The sequence below is a fragment of the Mirounga leonina genome, unplaced genomic scaffold, assembly GCF_011800145.1.
Source record: "Mirounga leonina isolate KUSES-001 unplaced genomic scaffold, KU_Mleo_1.0 Mir_53, whole genome shotgun sequence".
In the NCBI taxonomy this organism is placed as follows: Eukaryota; Metazoa; Chordata; class Mammalia; order Carnivora; family Phocidae; genus Mirounga; species Mirounga leonina.
The window spans coordinates 2,608,669-2,627,936 of record NW_023270807.1 but is presented as its reverse complement, the minus strand read 5'-3'; the positions used below and the strand labels follow the sequence as shown (position 1 = coordinate 2,627,936).

The 19,268-nt window shown below is 47.8% G+C and overlaps 1 protein-coding gene across 2 annotated transcripts; it reads right to left on the bottom strand.

The window, feature by feature from the left end:
- Positions 1-1,116: 1,116 nt before the first annotated feature.
- LOC118000995 (probable E3 ubiquitin-protein ligase makorin-1) lies at positions 1,117-4,572 on the bottom strand. Of its 2 annotated transcripts, none has more exons than XM_034990920.1 (4): positions 4,419-4,572; positions 4,217-4,327; positions 1,974-2,118; positions 1,117-1,737 (listed from the first exon to the last, which is right to left on the bottom strand). In XM_034990920.1, the coding sequence occupies exons 1-4, from the start codon at positions 4,550-4,552 to the stop codon at positions 1,600-1,602; spliced, it is 528 nt and encodes a 175-aa protein (XP_034846811.1). In that variant the 5' UTR covers positions 4,553-4,572; the 3' UTR covers positions 1,117-1,599. The 2 variants fall into 2 exon arrangements, with proteins under 2 accessions (XP_034846811.1, XP_034846812.1); XM_034990921.1 differs by having other exon boundaries at positions 2,000-2,118.
- Between the last annotated feature and the right edge of the window lie 14,696 nt (positions 4,573-19,268).

Genomic DNA, 19,268 nt, shown 5'->3' with positions numbered 1-19,268 from the left:
CTCTCTGTCTCTCTCTCAAATGAATAAAGTCTTTAAAAAAAAAATAAAGAGGGGAGAAGAGCCCCCACAGCACCCATAAACCCTACTTTGGGTTCCAGTTTCTATTTACCATTCTCCCAGCTTCTGCAGCAACACACATCCATTCATTCAATAAACCTTTACTGAGCACCTAGGGCTGGGGATTTAGGGAACAAAACAAAGACCCTTCTCACTGTTGTTGACACTCTAGAGAGGAGAGACAACTAATAAGTAAACAATAGAATGTTTGATTGTGATTAGTGCTTTCAAGAAGAAGAATATAGCAGGGAAGGGAGATAGGGTGAGGTAATTTTAAGTAGGTAGTCAGGCAAGATGAACCTGAAGAAGATAAGGAAGCAAGTCAGATAGAGATCTGTGGGGAGGCCATTTCAGGCAGAGGGGACAGCACATGCAAAGTCCCCGAGACATAGTGCGACTGGAGCAGAATGTACTTGCTGGAGAGTAATCAGAGAAGAGATCAGAGAGGTAACTGGGCTAGATCTTGTGAGGCCTTGAGGTCATAAAGAGGACTTTGGTTTTTCACTTTGTATGGTAAGCCATAGGAATATCTTGTTTGTTTTTAAGTAATCTCTACACCCAATGTGGGGCTTGAGCTCATGACCCTGAGATCAAGAGTTGCATGCTCTGCCGACTGAGCTAGCCAGGTGCCCCTGAACAGTATGGTAAGCCGTAGGAATATTTTGAGCTGGATCTGATTTCCACTGGAGCCATGTTTTTTCCCAAAATAATTTTAAGTGAGGTGTTGGTAAAGACTAAGGAGTATTTCTTAGCTAGTGACTGCTTTGCAAAGGCTTAAATAGCAGGAAAGAAGTTTTTTGCCAACACCTCTATCTCAGGTTAACTGTTCTAACTTCATAGAAGATGTCTTTGGTCTTCAAATGACCAGCTGTTGGGGGAGAGGGGAGAGACAGGCCCTGGCAAGTAGTGGGTAGGGTCAGGAATGCTAAATAAACTTCAGTGCCTTGCCAGTCCTCAACTCTCAGCTTTACTCTGAGATGGTGGCTCTGGCTCATGCCCACTAAGGTGGGCATTCTAGCCAATGGGAAGGAGAGCAGGGAGGAAAGTTCTAAGGGTGGTTCAAGAACCCTGGGGGATCCTGGAGAGCCTTTCATGGGATCCATGATGTCATTACTATTTTCCTAATACTAAGATGTTATTTGCCCTTTCTACTCTCAAACTCTTAGGAGCATAAAGTGAAGTTTCACAGAGGTCAAGTGACGGGTGACATTGCAACAGAATGATTGCAGAAACAACCCGTGGTTCAGGGGGAGGGCATCTGGGCTACGAGCAGACATTCTTTAGATACCAGCAATGATGGCTTAGATGCATTTTATTGGTTTTATTTCAGAATCCTACAAAAGAACAAAGTTAAAATCCAAGTCCCTGGCAAGAGAGTGAACCCTTTCCCTTCCTCTTCCCTTGATCCCCAGTTGTGTCAGTGCTGCGCTCCTTGGGCGTGGAGGGCTTGCTACTTCAGCCCCTACCAAGCCCCAAAAGGGAAAAGACTTATCACCTAGCAACCCTTACCCCTCAGCCCCATCCCCCACATGTTGATCCTGGTTACAGAAGGCCGAGGTAAGAATTATCGGGATCCAGCAAGAGTTCCGAACCCCAGAAGGCCATGGCCAAGGCACAGTCCATGAAGAACACTTCGTCTTCCTGCTCGGTGCCCCCTAGGAACCCTGCTGGGCCCAGCACCTGGGAGTAGAGAAAGAAATCAGTGAAAACCCATCAACTTCAACCCTATTGCCCCAGGAACAAGAGAATCAAGGCTGACACATAAGGTTGGGCAGGTTGTACATAACACAAAGATGCCCCATCTGAGCAGGCACCATTATCATTATGAACATCGTGTATGGCTTTTACATTTATCGAAGACATTTATTGTAAACATGGCCAGCAGCCTCCCTGTCCCATATTCCTGCTGTTACCACCTCACTCCCAGAGGTCAGCTGCATACTCTCAGTCCAGGGAGGATCAGAGGTCAGGGCTTTATCCGGTTGCTGGTGCAGATAAATACAATCAGACTTGAAGGGGCAGCGGCCATTCCCTTGCATGAAGAATCGGCATCGGATCTGGCTATGAGAGGACAGAAGGAGAAAAGACTGTTGCTTTCAAGCCCTGTTGCCCCAGAAAAAAGGAGCACTCAAGGCTGACATGTAAGGTTGGGTAGGTTGTACATACCACAAAGCACCACTCCTGTGCAGCCACTGAGGGTATCACAGTGTAGATTTTACTACATTTATTACAACTATTTTCCAGCAGATGGCAGTAAAGTGTCTTAAGGGATGCCTTTCTCTAAGTCCCACAAGGTCGATTTGGGCCAGCAGTGATCCCCGGAATCTCTTTTCCGTCTTTGAACTAAGTTTCAATAAAAGCACCAATACAGGAGAGGTTTGTGGGCAACCTGTGATCGGCTTACGTAGGACCAGCTTCCTTCTTGCGGAGAAGGATGGATGAGAGGCAGAAAGGAAAGGACAGATGCCTGTTAATAGGTTCTTCTCTGCATTATCACTCTCTGCTCCACACCTTTGAGTCCTGCCCACTTCCTGCAGCCCCAGTGTGAATGCAGGACCCCACTGACTCCCCAGGCTGGAGGCCTGGGAATCCCTCTAAACAAACGGCCCTTTCTCTTCTTCCTCCTCCTATTTACCCAAACCTAGCATCAGACAGGAACCCCTCCATCTGGACAGCCTACAAAAACCCCACACTCAACCTGTCCAAATCCCCCATCAGCTTCTCTCTCTCTGGGCTCATGTAATAGTGCCATAATGTGGCCACATATGCTCAGTAAGATATTCATCTTTTTTTTTTTTTAAAGATTTTATTTGAGAGAGAGCACAAGAGCAAGAGAGAGCATGAACGGGGGGAGGGGTAGAGGGAGAGAGAGAAGCAGACTCCCCACTAAGCAGGGAGCCCGATGTGGGGCCTCGATCCCAGGACCCTGAGATCAAGACCTGAGCCGAAGGCAGATGGTTTACCGACTGAGCCACCCAGGCGTCCCATATTCATCATCTTAAATCTTCCTTCTCCACCTCACTGTCAGTTGGCCACCCAGGTCTGGCCCTTTTTCCTCTCAAGTCCATATCCACCCCCCCGACCCCCTTCCTCCCAGGATGCACTAGGAGTCAGAATGCCTGGGTTCAAACCCCACTTTTTCACTGAAGTCATAAAGACCATGCCTCAGTTTCTTCTTCTGCAGCATGAGGGTCGTAGGGTGCCCTAGTTCATGGAGTTGATAATGGGCAAAGTCTGTCATACAGATTAAGCCCTTCTGCTACCTTGTCTCCTAGCACCCCCAGGCTGGGTGCTCCCTTCTGGTGGTTCTCGACTGGTACCCCAGATGCCAGTAGTTCCCCACTTTGGCCTACCTCTGCCTTGAGTGCTCTCATTTCTCCCCTCCTGAGGGGCCCCTACTTCTTTTCCAACACCCAGCTCAAATACTTCCTCCTCTGTGAGATTCACCCAAGAGTTTTGTCTCAGTCACTTTGTTGATCCAGCTATTATAGTTCACAGACAAAATCCAGGTGCCTTCTCAACAAGGTCAAATGTCTCACAGGTGGAGACAAGACCTTTTTTATCCCACCCTTTATCCAAATATACTTTGCATATGTTGAGTATAATTAACCCTTTGGGAAGGTGGAATTAAGAAGCTGGAATGTACCTAATTCCAGATCTGGATATAGGCCCACCCTCCCCAATAGATGAAAAACCTACCCACCTTTTCCCTTGCTCCGAGGGCTGACCTTCTGATCTCCTTCTCAGAGACCCCATGTTTTCAAAGATCATCTATGCAACAACATGTATTCCTATCAATCTACTTTCGGGAAAGGGAAAGGGGAAAGGGGAAAGGGAAAGGGAAAAGGAAAAGGGAAAGGAAAAGGAAAAGGAAAAGAAATAGAAATCAGAAGTAAAAGCCAAGCAGGGCTTTTCATTTTGCTGAGAAAACCAGAGTTGCCCTGCATTGACCCTGAGCCAGGCTGGCAGAGAAACTTGGGCTTGATCTGCTGCTGCTGTCTCTGTCACTTTCCAAAACAGTGGAAAGAGCTCACATCCTCATCTGCCATCTCCATGGCTCTGAACTTCTAGGATTTGGGGGATCCCAGGCTGGGAACCAAGGCTGAGCCGGAGTAGCGCAGGGGCCGCCTTCCCCTCTCCCCTAAGCTGCCAGGCTCACCAGGTCCGAGCCTTGAAGTTCCTGATGAGTTGCTCCTTCGCAGCCCCCTTGCTCACCCAGAATTTGTGGGGGATGATGTAGCTGGAATGGACCCGGCACTGGGGACAGGCCCTGCGGGGGTGATGGGGCGGGAGAGTGGTCACGAGCCCAGACCTCTCGGAGGGGTTTCCCTCCCTCCCGCCCTGCTCCTCCTGACACTGACTTGATGACGTCCAGCGGGAAGGTCCGCTGGCTCTTCCTCCACGTGCGCAGGCAGCCCAGGCAGTGGGCGTGGCTACAGTTGGGCAGGATGCCGAAGATCCGCTCAGCCTCTGGCTTGTCCCACACCTTGTCCATGCAGATGCCACACACAACGTCCCGACTGTCCTGCTCCCTCTGCAGCCACACGCAGGGTCAGGGCACATCCCCATCCCCCCCCCCCGCCCCCCAGACACACTGCCGCCGCACATACAGCCCCGGGGACCACGGAGCCCTCCTCCGGCTGGCCTGGGCGGCTCGGAGGTCCAGCCTGGCATCCTCTGCCACTGCCCCTCCCCCACAACCTGCTGCACCTCCTGGTCCAGGCTCTGAAGTGGGGCCACCAGCTCCTGGACGGGGTCTGACGTAGGCTGATGCTCGCGGGACTCGCTGTGTTCCACGTCAGCAGCTGTTGGGGGAAACTGGATCCATTCATTCATTCATTTACTCATTCACGCAAGCTCTACCTCCACACACACAAAGTCCGGCCCCCAAGTAGCTCAGAATCCAGGCAGAATTGTAAGTCTCTGGTACAACCACTGAGAACCATGCGGTCCGGTAACAGCAGCTACTGGCCACGTGTGGCTAGTGAGCACCTGAACTGCAGCTAGTCTGAACTGAGAGGTGCCGGAAGTGTAAAATGCACGTATTTCCAAACTGAGTACCAAAAAGACTCTAAAATGTTCCATTAATAACTTTTTTATATTGATTACAGATTGGGATAATATTGGATAAAGAATCTTTGATAAATTGGGTTAAATAAAATATAATATGAAAATTAAACTTCACCTGTTGCTTTTTACGTTTTTTTTTTAAGATTTTATTTATTTATTTGAGAGAGAATGAGATAGAGAGAGAGCATGAGAGGGGGGAGGGTCAGAGGGAGAAGCAGACTCCCTGCTGAGCAAGGAGCCCGATGCGGGACTCGATCCTGGAACTCCAGCATCATGACCTGAGCCAAAGGCAGTCGCTTAACCAACTGAGCCACCCAGGCGCCCCCCCCCCTTTTTTTTAATAGTAGGCTCCACACCCACACCCAGCGTGGAGCCCAACGCAGGGCTTGAATTCAAGACCCTGAGATCAAGACCTGAGCTGATATCAAGAGTCAGACCCTTAATGGACTGAGCCACCCGCTTGCCCCTGCTTTTTACCTTTTTAACATGGCTACTAGAAACATTTAAATTTCATATGTGAATTGGGACCACTTTGGAAAAGAGTTTGGCAGTTCCTCAAAATATTAAACACAGAGTTACCATATGATCCAGCAATTCTACGTCTAGGTATATACCAAAGAGAAATGAAAACATATGTCCACACAAAAACTTGTACATGCATGCTTATATCAACATTATTCATAATAGCCAAAAAGCAAAACAACTCAAATGTCTATCACCTGATGAATTAATAAAACAAAAGGTGGTATTTTCATATAGCAGAAGAGTATTTGGCCATGAAAAGGAATGAAATCCTAGGGCTCCTGGGTGGCTCAGTCATTTGAGCATCTGCCTTGGGCTCAGGTCACGATCCCAGGGTCCTGGGATCGAGTCCCGCATCAGGCTCCCTGCTCAGCACGGAGCCTGCTTCTCCCTCTGCCTCTGCTTCTCTCTCTCTCTCTGTCTCTCATGAATAAATAAAGAAAATCTTTAAAAAAAAAGGAATGAGGGCGCCTGGGTGGCTCAGTTGGTTAAGCGACTGCCTTTGGCTCAGGTCATGATCCTGGAGTCCCGGGATCGAGTCCCGCATCGGGCTCCCTGCTCGGCAGGGAGTCTGCTTCTCCCTCTGACCCTCCCCCTTCTCATGTGCTCTCTCTCTCATTCTCTCTGTCTCAAATAAATAAATAAAATCTTTAAAAATAAAAATAAAAATAAAAATAAAAATAAAAATAAAAATAAAAAAAAGGAATGAAATCCTGATCCATGCTACAACATGGATGAACCTAGAAAACGTTATGCCAAATAAAAGAAGCCAGCCACAAAGGGCCATATGGTGTGTGATTCCATTTATATGAAATGTCCAGAACAGGCAAATCCACAGAGAGAGAAAGTAGTTTAGTGTGTGCCAGTGGGGGGGGGGGGGACGGAGAGGATGTGACTGCTACTGGGTTTCTTTTTGGGGTGATGAAGATCTTCTAAAATTAGATAGTGGTGATGTTCATAGTACTCTAAATATACTATGTTACACTGGATTGTATACTTTGGTGAATTTGTGAATTATATCTCAACAAAGCTGTTAAAAAATTATATGTGTGACTTGTATTTCAGTTGGACAGCACTGAATTAGAGCAGTAATTAAAAAAAAGAACCACATTTAGTGTTTACTCTATGCCCGGTACTGTGACCTAAGCACATCACATTTATGAACTCATTGCACTTCACAAGACCCTGGGAGACAGGTTCTGTTATCATTGTCCTTTTGTAGATGAGGACACGGACATCCAGAGAGGTTAAGGGACTTATCCAAGATCACACAGCTGCTGAGTGGTGGAGCCGGCTTTTGAAACTAGGTGGTTTGACTCCACAGACACCATGATACTCTGCTTCTAAAACATAGACAATGACAGAGCTGGAGGCAAGTGTCCCTCTAGCTGGAAATCTTGAGGTAGGAAAGGGATAAAAGAAATATAAACCTTGCTCAGAGATAGCACAGGAACCCTGGTCTCAGATCCCACCTGTGTCCCCCCTAAGGGCCACTGATGACTTACATGATGGTGAGAGGGAATTCCAGGGACTGCCACCAACCTCCTCGGCCTTGCTGGCCAACCCCGCCAAGCCAGGCTCCATGCTCCAGCAGGCCCCGGGCCAGTCCCAACCCACAGCCACGGAGGGCAGGTAGGTGGGCTCGGAGCCCCTGCGGGTCAGCCCCAGCCGGGGTCTTGGCAGGGTGACATGTGGCTCCGAATGGCGCCGGCCCCATTCCAGGTGGCCAGGGGGCTGAGGGTGCTGATAGCTGCATTGGGAAAGAGAAGTGTGAGGAGATCAGATAGACCCTCCAGGGCTCGGAGCTAGCTCAGCCTAGAATTTGGAGCTGAGAGGGGAGAAGAGGCTTTGGGAAGATGCATGGTGCATGGAGGGAGGATTCCTCCTGTGTCCCCCACCCTCTTCCCCGTTTTAGGAGAGGAGTGCTTACCTGCATTGGTCTCCGTGGAAGCAGAAGCCTCGCTGGAAGTATCTGCAGACTTGGGACACCTTCCTGTCTTGAGCAAAGTAGTAGCTCAACCTCCAGCGATGGGCCCCTCGGGCAGAAGTCCTAAGAGATTGAGTCATGCTCAGCCCCTTTGTGATCCTTAGACAGAGAGGCTGTAGGATTGCAGAGCACGGGCTCTGGAGTTGGTCCTGCCTTCAAATCCTGATCTTCTGGGGTGCCCGGGGTGGGTAACTCAACCTCCCTAAAGCTTGGTTTCCTCACCCTTAAAATTAGGTTAGCAATGCTTCATTGTTACCTCAGGATTGTTGCGGGGGGTTGTTTAAAGATTTTGCACGATGCACGTAGTGGGTGCTCAGGAAATCACAGTGATTACTCTTCCGTCCTCCAAGCACAGTCTTTCTGGAGTCAGAACTCAGGGTTCAAATTCTGGTACCAGGGCCAGCCTCAGGGGCATAGATCTGTGTTGTCACACAGGGGCCCTGCCCTTGCTTTAATGACCTGCTGTTGCCCTCTTAAAAGGATTACATTTAAAAAAAATATATATATATATATTTTTTTTTTTTTAAGATTTTATTTATTTGACAGAGAGAGAAACAGCGAGAGAGGGAACACAAGCAGGGGGAGTGGCTCCGGGAGAAGCAGGCTTCCCGCCGAGCAGGGAGCCCGATGCGGGGCTCGATCCCAGGACCCTGGGACCACGATCCTGAGCCAAAGGCAAGACGCTCAACGACTGAGCCACCCAGGCGCCCCTAAAAAATATTTTATTTGAGAGAGAGCATGAGCGGGTGGCAGGAAGCGGAGGGAGAGGGAGAAGCAGGTTCCCCGCTGAGCAGGGAGCCCGATGCAGGGCTCGATCCCAGGACTCTGGGATCATGACCTGAGCTGAAGGCAGACGCTTAACCGACTGAGTCACCCAGGGGTCCCTGAAATGATTACATTTTTGAACAAGGGCCCTGATGTTTTTTGGAACTGGGTCCCACAGATTACATAGCCAGTTCTACCTGATACCACTCCTTCTTGGTTGTGTGAGCTTGGACCACTTTTCCATGCCTCAGTTTCTTTATTTGTAAAATGGGGATAATATTAGTACCTATTTCATGGGGTGAGGTCAAATTTAAATGACATAATATATTTAAAAACAATATATGGGGGCATCTGGGTGGCTCAGTAGGTTAAGCGTCTGCCTTTGGCTCAGGTCATGATCCCAGGGTCCTGGGATCGAGCCCTGCATCGGGCTCCCTGCTCAGCGGGGAGCCTGCTTCTCTCTCTGCCACTCCCCCTGCTCTCATGCTCTCTCTCACTCAAAAAAATAATATCTTCTAAAAAATAAAATAATAAAGACAATATATATAGCAAGCCCTCAATAACTATTAACAGTTTTCATCTTCATCATCACAACTACAGGGGCTTTTGAGGGAGAAGGTGGGAGGCGGAAAAGGGAAGGAGGAAGATGGTTGGGCAGGTGTTTATTGAGAATCTACTACATGTTCAGGCCTGGGCCAGGGCGCTAGGACAGTTGTCCACTCTTGTCATGTGTTTCCTTGCCTGGAGGGCAAATGAGACCACACATGAGGCGGCCAGGGCATCAGGGATGGGGACAGAGGCCCTATTCTAGTTGCAAGAGAACACAGACTGCTAGCCCAAGCTGAGGGTCTGCCGCAGAGTGGCCAGCACCATTCCCCAGAGAAGGTCCAGTGGTGAGGCCCGGGCCGAGACGCAGGCAGAGGGAGAGAACGATGGACGACAGGCCCCCAGGGCTTGTCAGTGAAGGTGCCAGATTGTGGGTCACATGCTCCTTCATTTACAACAACAGCGTGGGACCCCGGGATGAAGAACCTGCCTGTGGAGCTCCTGCCGAGGTGACAGAGCAGAGAACCAAGAAATCAGGGCCACAACTAGTGGAAGGGGAGCGAGGCATTCAACTCAGACACAAAATTTCGAGGGATGCCCCCCAAAAACCTCACTAATACAAGAAATAATATCTTAAAGATCAAAATTCATGCCAAAGAAACCTACGATGACCAAAATATCAAACTTTGAAACAAAGAGGATTCAATCCCACACAATTTATCTGTTTTGCCTCCCCCAGTCCAGGCCCCGCAAGAAGGGCACAACCGACCCAGACAAGCACAGGCCGTGAGAAGGGTTCAGCCAGGGACAGACAGCTGGTAAGGTGGGGACCGACTTTTGACAGGGTGGCCAGGGAAGGCCTTTGAGGAGGTGCGAGAGGTAATAATCATTATTCCAGTGAGGGTTGTTCTGTTATTACATAATAAAATAATAGTAATAGTAGTATGGTTGCTCCTTTTATGGAAGCTATTGTGAGGGCCAGGAGTGTAATGTAAGATCATTACACAGTAATTATTGATGAGAGACCACTATGTAAATTTTGGCATAATTCAGAGGAAATTCAAAGAATGTGCTTGTGTGCTCTCTCGCTCTCCCTCAAATAAATAAATCTTTCTTAAAAATTGAAAATAGAAATTGATGCTGAACCCTGGCTTCTTCTAACAATAAGCAATATTTATCCCATGGACACATGAGCTTTTGCGGGGGGAGAGAAAAAGCAACTGTCCCGTCTATCTCAGGAGAAAATTTTCTTTCTTTTTGTTTTTTTTCTTCAGGAGAAAATTTTCTAAAGAAATTTTTTTGTTATTTAATTATTAACTGTTAAAGTATGTAATATATTTAAGTTGTTTTGATCAATTGATTACTACTAATAACAACATCCAGAAAAACATAAGTTTCACAAATATTTTTGTTGCAGGAACATAGAATATTGTCATCAGTAAAAGATGGAATCTGAGAATAAAAATATGTTAAGATAAAACTCTGGGGAAGTGAAATAGAAAAGGCACTCAAGGAAAAAAAAGGAATTATGTAAAACTGTAAGAGCCTGTATTTGGGGCACCTGGGTGGCTCAGTCGGTTAAGCATCTGCCTTTGGCCTAGGTCATGATCCCCCGGGGACCGGTGATCAAGCTCCCTGCTCAGCGGGGAGTCTGCCCCTCACCCCACACTCTTGTGCTCTCTCTCATTCTCTCTCTCACTCTCTCATAAATAAATAAAATCTTAAAAAAAAAACCTGTAAGAGCCTGTGTGTATATATATATATATACATATACACACACAAACACATATAAAATACATATATATTTTTAGATGGATGACATTATATGTAAAATCTCTCTGGTAGTTAGATGCCACTGGATACATGAAAAGAATCATGTACTTATTCACAGCCACCCCGCTCACCTGCCATTTCTGGTCAGCTGCCCACACAGCGAGTTCACTGGCAAGACCCACAGCCAACAGCCCAGAATACCTTGGATTGAGATTTCTACTCAGAATTAGAGCCTGCCCCAGCCCAGTGCTCCCTGGAACCTTGTCACCATTCTCACTACCTGGCTTGGAAAAAGTGAGAAGCTGATACAGGACTGAGGGCAAGTTCTTGTGGGCTCAGGGCTTTGAACATATCCCTCAAAATCTTGCCTCAAGTGCCAGCCTTGGAGAGGAAAGATTCAGAAATGACAAAAAGCATTTGATTTAGTGATATAACTTCTCTTTAAACACATCTTTTAAAAAGCTCTTTTGGATTTTTTTTTCCTAAAAAGTTATTGTTTTATTTTATTTTTTTTAAATAAACTTTTTTTTTTTTTTTTAAGATTTTGTTTATTTATTTGACAGAGAGAGACACAGCGAGAGAGGGAATGCAAGCAGGGGGAGTGGGAGAGGGAGAAGCAGGCTCCCCGCAGAGCAGGGAGCCCGATGCGGGGCTGGATCCCAGGACCCTGGGATCCTGACCTGAGCCGAAGGCAGACGCTTAACGACTGAGCCACAGAGGCGCCCCTATTGTTTTATTTTAAAGTGGGACTATTTGGGGCCACCAACTACCTCCTTCACAAGCTGAGTGGCTCAGCGACAAGAGCTCTCCAAGCGTGTCCACGGGGGTTCAGCCCCTTCGATGAGCCACAAGAAAAGGGGCTAGGGGCTTTGTGATCAAATCCATTTGAGTATCTCTTCCTTCTATATTTTCTTAGAGTCATGCTGTATATCGTTTATTGTACGTGAACATATAAAAGGTTCTGGTAGGGGCAGCTGGGTGGCTCAGTGGGTTAAGTGTCCAACTCTTGGTTTCAGCTCAGTCATGAACTCAGGGTTGTGGGATCGAGCCCCATGTGGGGCTCCGTGCTCAGTGGGGCATCTGCTTGAGGATTCTCTCCCTCTGCCCCTCCCCCAACGCTCTCACACACTCTAAAATAAATAAATAAATCTTAAACAAACAAACGGCTCTGATAAGCCCTGCAAAGGAGACTGCCCCATCTAACCCAGCATTGCTTAAACCTGTTTTTATTGTTATTTGTTTTGGGCCCTGCACCCACCCACCCTTAACGTGCCAATGAAACACACGTTGCTTGTGGAAACACCAAATTAGTTCACTTAATTCTGAAAACAAGTCTTAAAAGTCAGGAGTCTTTTTTTGTTTTCCAAATCTGAGGCTCAGAGAAGTAAAGTAACTGGCCTGGGACTCAGAACAAGAGCTAGGACCCAGGTGTCCTCATTCAGCCCAATCGTTCTCTAGCTGCCTGACTGGGGGAATTTCTCAAGCCAAGCTCTGAGGCCAAGGGGGAGGGACAGAGCAGCCGAAAGGCCCAGGTAATCCAGGCCTGGGAGGCGGCAGAAGGGGCTTAGTGCCTGGGTTGCTGGAGCCGTGAGCATACCCAAAGGAATGACTCTCTCATGGCATAATGTTCAACCTGACCTGTTTCCATTCAAACGTTACGAACATCCGGCTCCATGCTAAGTCCTGGGGCTACAGAGGTGACCAGGACATCAGATCCCACCCACTGTTTGGGGTTTCTGGGCAGAGAAATCTTCGCTGAGTGGAAGAGAAAGAAGGCAACTGGGGAACGGTCAGACCTGAGCTAGCCCTGACGGAGCTGTGCAGCCTGGGTGTGTCTTTTCTCCTCTCTTGTCTCAGTCTCCTCCTCTGGACTATGAGGGCATGGGAAGTGATCTCCAGACCCCTCCAACATTGGGGTGGGGGCAAGGAAGCCCCTCCTTGGCCTGATGCACCCCACATTCTTAGACACTGGGCTTTCAAAAGCCAGGCCGAACCTCAAAGCCTTTTCTCCCACCTTCCCTGGGTTCCCCTGAGACCCAGACCCCCTACCTGCATGGCCGCTGGGAGCCGGGGCTGCTCTCTCTACCATGGCCGCTACCATCTGCCCGCGTGGAGCCCATTCCAGCTGCAGCCCCCAGTGAGAATCAAGCAGGCTGCTCCGGTGCACCTTTATCCTCCCTCTCCAGGCAGGGCCAAAAGGGGGAGGGGCTCCCCAGCCAGGCCTGCCCCTTCCCTTGGCCCCAGGTCTGCAGAGGGGAGGAAGAGAGGGCGGAGGCAGGACGGTTGGGAGGCTGTGGGGTTGAGCAGCCCAGTTCAGGCTCCAGGAAGTGCGTGGGGTGGAGCATGAGGGCCTTCAGGGATCCCTAGGTGATTACTGGAGGAAACTGGGGAATGGTTTAAAACTTCAAGGGTGCAGAGGGGCAGGGTGAGGAGGGGATACAAGGACCTGAGACCTAGGACCAAAGGCCTCGGAAGCTGCGAGTCTCAGGGCTGAGGAAGTAATTTGTGGTGTCCGAGAGGGGTTTACAACTGAGGAGGCCAGAGTGGGGCCTCCCTCAACTCCAGGGCTACGTAAACCCCACATGTGGAGCTGAGGTTGGTGGAGAAATCAGAGGGTGGGCTGGGAGGCTTTGGAGCGTTCAGGAGATGGTGTAAGCCAGGCATGGGGTCCAGGGAGGCCTGTCCAGGGGGGCCACATACTGGACAGATCCAAGAGGCTCTGGGGACCTGCCTCTGGGACCAAGATGTTCTTTCTACAGAAAGTCGCTGTGGCCTGGTCTATGTTTGCCATTGAAGCCAGTTTGCTCCCCTGGGCACAGAAATTAGAAGAGTCTATGCCTCAGCTCAGCAAGGGCTACCGTGAGAGGTGGCCAGGAGGGGGTTTGCCCAAGGCTTTATCCAATGAGGACACCTCAGATTGGATGACAGTCCGTCCACCAAGTAGAGCCTCTCTCTTGGGCAGGATAAAGATCTGGTGGATTCATAGCTTGCCGTGGGGCGAACCATGGGTTGGGCCCAAGGAGGATGTGGAGATAGGGGAAGGAGGACTGTGAGGTTTAAGAGTCCTGTTCTATTTATTTATTTATTTATTTTTAAGTAATCTCTATGCCCAACGTGGGGCTCGAATCTCAGGACCCCGAGACCAAGAGTCGCACACTCTTCTGGCTGAGCCAGCTGGGTGCCCCTCCATGGTTCTATTTCTAAGACCCCCTCAAGTCCCATCTTATGCGTCCGAAGCTCATGCTCTCTCCACTAGACTGCACTGTCCCCTATGGAAGAGAAGTTTAAGAACACCAAATAAGAGGAATTCACTTAAAAATTAAAGGAGCGGGGCACCTGGGCACCTAGTCGTTAAGCGTCTGCCTTCGGCTCGGGTCATGATCCCAGGGTCCTGGGATCGAGCCCTGCATCGGGCTCCCTGCTTGGCGGAGCCTGCTTCTCCCTCTCCCACTCCCCCTGCTTTTCCTCTCTCGCTGTTTCTCTCTCTGTCAAATAAATAAATAATATCTTTAAAAAAATAAATAAATAAAAATTAAAGGAGCAATTTTAAAATTGAATTTAAACAACTTATGTCTATGAGTACATTGAGATCATAGATTGGGACCAATAGTCTTGGACATTTTTGTTATTTCCTTTACTTTTGTTGGATCAACATTATTATAAGACCACTGCTCTGAACACTGAGCTATGGAGCCCACTTTGGATCAAAATTATTACGTTTTATGTCCAGTTTTTATTTTAATTCCAGGTAGTTAACACACAGTGTTATATTAGTTTCGGGTGCACAATATAGTGATTCAGCACTTCCATCCATCACTCTGTGCTCATCACAAGGGCCCTCCTTAATCCCCATCACCTATTTCCCCCCATCCTCTTGACCCCCTCCCCTCTGGTCACCATCAGTTTATTCTCTAAGAGTCCGTTTCTTGGTTTGTCTGATTTTTTTCCCTTTGCTTGTTGGTTTTGTTTCTTAAATTCCACACACGAATGAGATCATATGGTATTTGTCTTTCTCTGGTGGACTTATTTCGCTTAGCATTATCCTCTGTAGCTCCATCCATACTGCTATAAATGGATCAAAATTATTTTTAAAAAATTTTCATTGGTGCTGCCAATCTTCCCTCTGTGGAGCCTGTGACCACTTACACTCCCACCAGCAGTATGGGAGTGCCTGGTGTTGCACACCCTTGTTGCCAATACAATGTCATCACACTTGTTAGTACTTGTTAATTTGGTGATTTAAAAAACAGTATCTCGGGGCGCCTGGGTGGCTCAGGCGTTAAGCGTCTGCCTTCAGCTCAGGTCATGATCCCAGGGTCCTGGGATCGAGCCCCACATCGGGCTCCCTGCTCAGCGGGAAGCCTGCTTCTCCCTCCCACTCCCCCTGCTTGTGTTCCCTCTCTCACTTTGTCTCTCTCTGTCAAATAAATAAAATCTTAAAAACAAAACAGTATCTCATTGTAGTTTTAATTTTTATTTCTCTTACTATGGGTAAAATTGAGCATCTTTCCATGTTTGTTTTTTAGGTAAATGCTATGCCCAACTTGGGGCTTGTAATCAAGACCCCGAGTTCAAGAGTCCTATCTCTATTGACTGAGCCAGTCAGGTGTTCCAAGCATCTTTTCATATATTTAAGAGGCATTTTTTTTTCTGTTCATATACTTTGACCATTTTTCTATCAGTTGTTGACCTTTTATTTATTGATTCATAGGTGTTCTTTATATATTAAGGAAATTAGCTCTTTGTCTGATTATGTCACTTTTTTTTTTTTACATGGTTGATTTAAAATGTCTTATGGTTTTAGCTCTGGGAATTAATTTTTAAGATGTACATATAGTAAGGTGTTTCATTTTTTATTTTATAGACTCTTTTAAGTTTTGTGTATGATGCATGAAACTTAGAAACTTTTGTGTATATAATAGACTTGAAAGGTCTATCCACCTCATGATTATACAAAAATATGGGGCCCCAGGGTGGCTCAGGCATTAAGCGTCTGCCTTTGGCTTAGATCATGATCCCGGGGTCCTGGAATGGAGCCCCGCATCGGGCTCCCTGCTCAGCGGGAAGCCTGCTTCTCCCTCTCCCACTCCCCCTGCTGTGTTCCCTCTCTCCCTGTCTCTCTCTGTCAAATAAATAAATAAAAAATCTTTAAAAGATTATATAAAAATCTTTTCCCATGGGTTTCTTCTAGTTTTTTTACACTGTAAATATATCAAGTGTATCCATTTTCCTGTTGATGAATGCTATTTTGTTTCCAAGTTTTTGTTATTGCTGCAGTGAAAACCTATAGGAGTCTTTATGTAGTTTTGTGGGTTTCACACCAGGGTATGGTGTCAGGTTGGTTTCTCCAGGAAATACATTTGGAGGGTTACTTGCAGGACACTCTGTGGGGAGTGCTCTTTGGAACAACAGCTGTAGGGAATTGGAAGGAGGCGGGATGGCATAGAGAGAGAAGCTAAATTACAATGTAGTTGCAGCAGAAGCCTTGACTCTGGAGCTGGGGTGATCCTTCAAGCTGTCCCAAACAGGCAGGGTGGCTTGGCCTCATACCCCAGTGTGGGCTATAGGCTGCCCCTGGGAGGTGAGCTTATCCTGGGCAAGGCAGCTGCCTTCAGCAAGAGCACTTTCCGGAGAGGAAGTCCGCTGGGCACCCTGCAGCCATGGAAACTAAGGGCTACGTTCCCAGGGGGTGGAACCTCCCTGACACCCCCACAGCCCACAGGCACATTTAAGCTTTACTAGGTTTTGCTAAGCTGTTTTTCAAGTGGATTATACCAACTTCTACTCGCTTCTCAGTGTGTAAGAATTTGTACTGCTGTTCTTCCTGTCGACATCTTCCATTTTCATTTGCTTGTACTATTTTCTGGATAATTTCAATAGGTCTTTCTTGAGCTGCAAAAATGACCTCTTTGGTGGTATCTAACCTGCTTCTTCTTTTTTAAGATTTTATTTATTTGAGAGAGAGAGAGGAGGAAGCATGAGAGAACACAAGCAGGGGGAGTGGGAGAGGGAGAAGCAGGCTTCCCGCCGAGCAGGGAGCAGGGAGCTCAATGCCGGCTCGATCCCAGGACCCCGGGACCATGACCTGAGCCGAAGGCAGATGCTTAACGACTGAGCCACCCAGGAGCCCCTCTAACCTGCTTTTTAGATCGTTGGGTTTTTTTCTTTTTTCTGGAAGTTCTAGGTATTATTTTTTTAAGATTTTATTTATTTGAGAGAGAATGAGCGGTGGGGAGGAGCGGAGGGAGAGGGAGAAGCAGGCTCCCTGCTCAGCCTGGGGCTCAATCCCAGGACCCTGAGATCATGACCTGAGCTGAAGGCAGACACTTAACCAACTGAGCCACCCAGGTGCCCCTGGAAGTTCCAGGTATTTCTTTTAAAAATTTTTTTCCCTTAAAAAACAAATTTCTCCTTATGGTTTTGATTTTTTTCTTTGTATTTTTTAATAATATAAACGTTATTTCTTTTTTTTTTAAGATTTAAAAAAAATTTTTAAGGTAATCTCTACCCCCAGTGTAGGGCTCGAACTCATGACCCAGAGATCAAGAGTCACATGTTCTATGGACTGAGCCAGCCAGGAGCCCATATTTATTTCTTATAATATATTCAAGTTATATTTTTGGATGTCCCCAGGGGCTCTAATTTCACTGGTTGTTATGGCTATTTGTTTTCATGCAGGATTTTCTTCATTTTTTTTTTAATTTTGTGGGAATTCTGTACTTCCTGCCTGTACATGTCATCCAGAGAGGTTTTGCATCTGCTTCTTCCAGGCTCCCCAGGGATATTACCAGCCTGAGACCCTGTTTCTTTCTTTCTTTCTTTTTTAAAGTAAGCTCCACTCTCAATGTGGAGTTTGAACTCACAACCCTGAAATCAAGAGTCGCATGCTCCACCCATTGAGTCAGCCAGGCACGCCCCATCTTTCTTTCTTATTGAAATAAACGTATTGCATTAGTTTTTTTTTTTTTTTAAGGATTTTATTTATTTGACAGGGAGAGAGCAAGAGAGCACAAGCCGGGGGAACGGCAGGCAGAGGGAGAGGGAGAAGCAGACTCCCCGCTGAGCAGGGAGCCTAACGCGGGGCTCGATCCCAGGACGCTGGGATCACGAACTGAGCCGAAGTCAGACACTTAACCAACTGAGCCACCCACACGCCCCTTATTGCTGAAGTTTTAAAGAACTATTACAAAGATAGTAGCTTCTAATTCTCTTAAGGTTGCTTTCTTCTCTTTTAGTCTGATTCATTTGTCCTGAGTATCATTAGAAAGAGATCTACTTGCTCCCCAAGTTTTGCTCATGGGTAAAAAGCAGAGGTCCTAAGGCCCTGGATCAATATGCCTCTTCCCAGCTGAGTGGCCCCAGGCACACTTGCTAATCTCTCTCATTGTGCGTCCTCACCTGTAAAGGTAAGAATGAGAATTCTTACTACCTGTAAAGGTAATGGTGAGAATTAAGAGGTGACGTATGTAGAATGCCTGACACGAACTAGGAGCTTAATAAAGAGTATCACTTAGTGATACTAACAAGTTGCCAGAATGAAGTGGATGCTGTCTCTTTGCAGCCAGGTAACAACAGAAAACTCGTACCGAGACATACCTTCTCCCTCAACTGAGTCCTATCTAGTTCTTTGGTATCCTTTACTCTTACCTCTTTAGTGCTGGGAAGAGGACTGGCCGTTAACAACTGAGCCAGTCTTCAACTTGACGTGAGCAAAATCAATCAAGCAAACCAGAAGATTCCATCGTAAGCGAGGCTATCAATTTCAGAGACGCCCCTGTTCCAAGCATTCCTCTTCCTCCTCCTCAGGTCCTCCTGTTCCCCTGGGACTGTCCCTCTCCTGGCTGAGATGAACCCTATGGGACTTGACAGAGGTCAGATCGCTCCAGCCAGCAACAGAGAAAACAGGGAGGCAAGTGTCAGACTTGAAAGGGACTCATGGCGCTTCTGGCGGGAGTGGCTGAGTTGCATGGAGCTCCAGGCTTCCTGCTCAGGGCATGAGGTCCCGGGGGCAGAGCAGCGGCCGTGACGGCCGGCACCCTGGCAGCCCTTGGTGTCGTGAGTGTGGACTCTGGTCCTGCAGTCACCTTGGTGGGCGGCTCCAGGCTTTGACAGGGAGAGAGCACTAGTTTCTGCAGTGTCCGTGGGGATTCTGGTGATGCTGGCCACTAGATGATCCCATTTCCCACACAGCCCTGGGGCTGACGGTGTCTGCCCAGTTACTAACGGATGGCCTCAATTTCCCCCCTTTTGATCTTTCACTCCTTTTGATAGTTTGGTCACAATTTCCTAGAGTACATTCCCCACTCTGGAATGTTTCGGGGTGTCTGTTTTCCTGGCTAGACAAGTACTGAAGTCTGCCCTGAACTTGCCTCACTGCAGTCGAGCCCACGGGCTGCAGAGGGCCCGGCTCTCTGTGAAGGTGGCACCCCGGGAAGTAAAGGAGAAAACTAGGGTGCTGGCTGAGGAAAGCCCTGGTCTCTTGTGCGGGTGATGCCTCCTCCAGGGCCCTTCGGAGCCCTTCCCAGGCCCTCCTCACGCCAACGGAGTT

Excerpts from the sequence above, each read along its gene's own strand:
- LOC118000995 (XM_034990920.1), bottom strand. The coding sequence starts at position 4,552 with ATGGACAAGGTGTGGGACAAGCCAGAGGCTGAGCGGATCTTCGGCATC. Across the intron at positions 4,328-4,418 it reads TTCCCGCTGGACGTCATCAA|GGCCTGTCCCCAGTGCCGGG; the intron begins GTCAGTGTCAGG and ends TCACCCCCGCAG. Across the intron at positions 1,738-1,973 it reads AGCTGACCTCTGGGAGTGAG|GTGCTGGGCCCAGCAGGGTT; the intron begins GTGGTAACAGCA and ends CTCTACTCCCAG.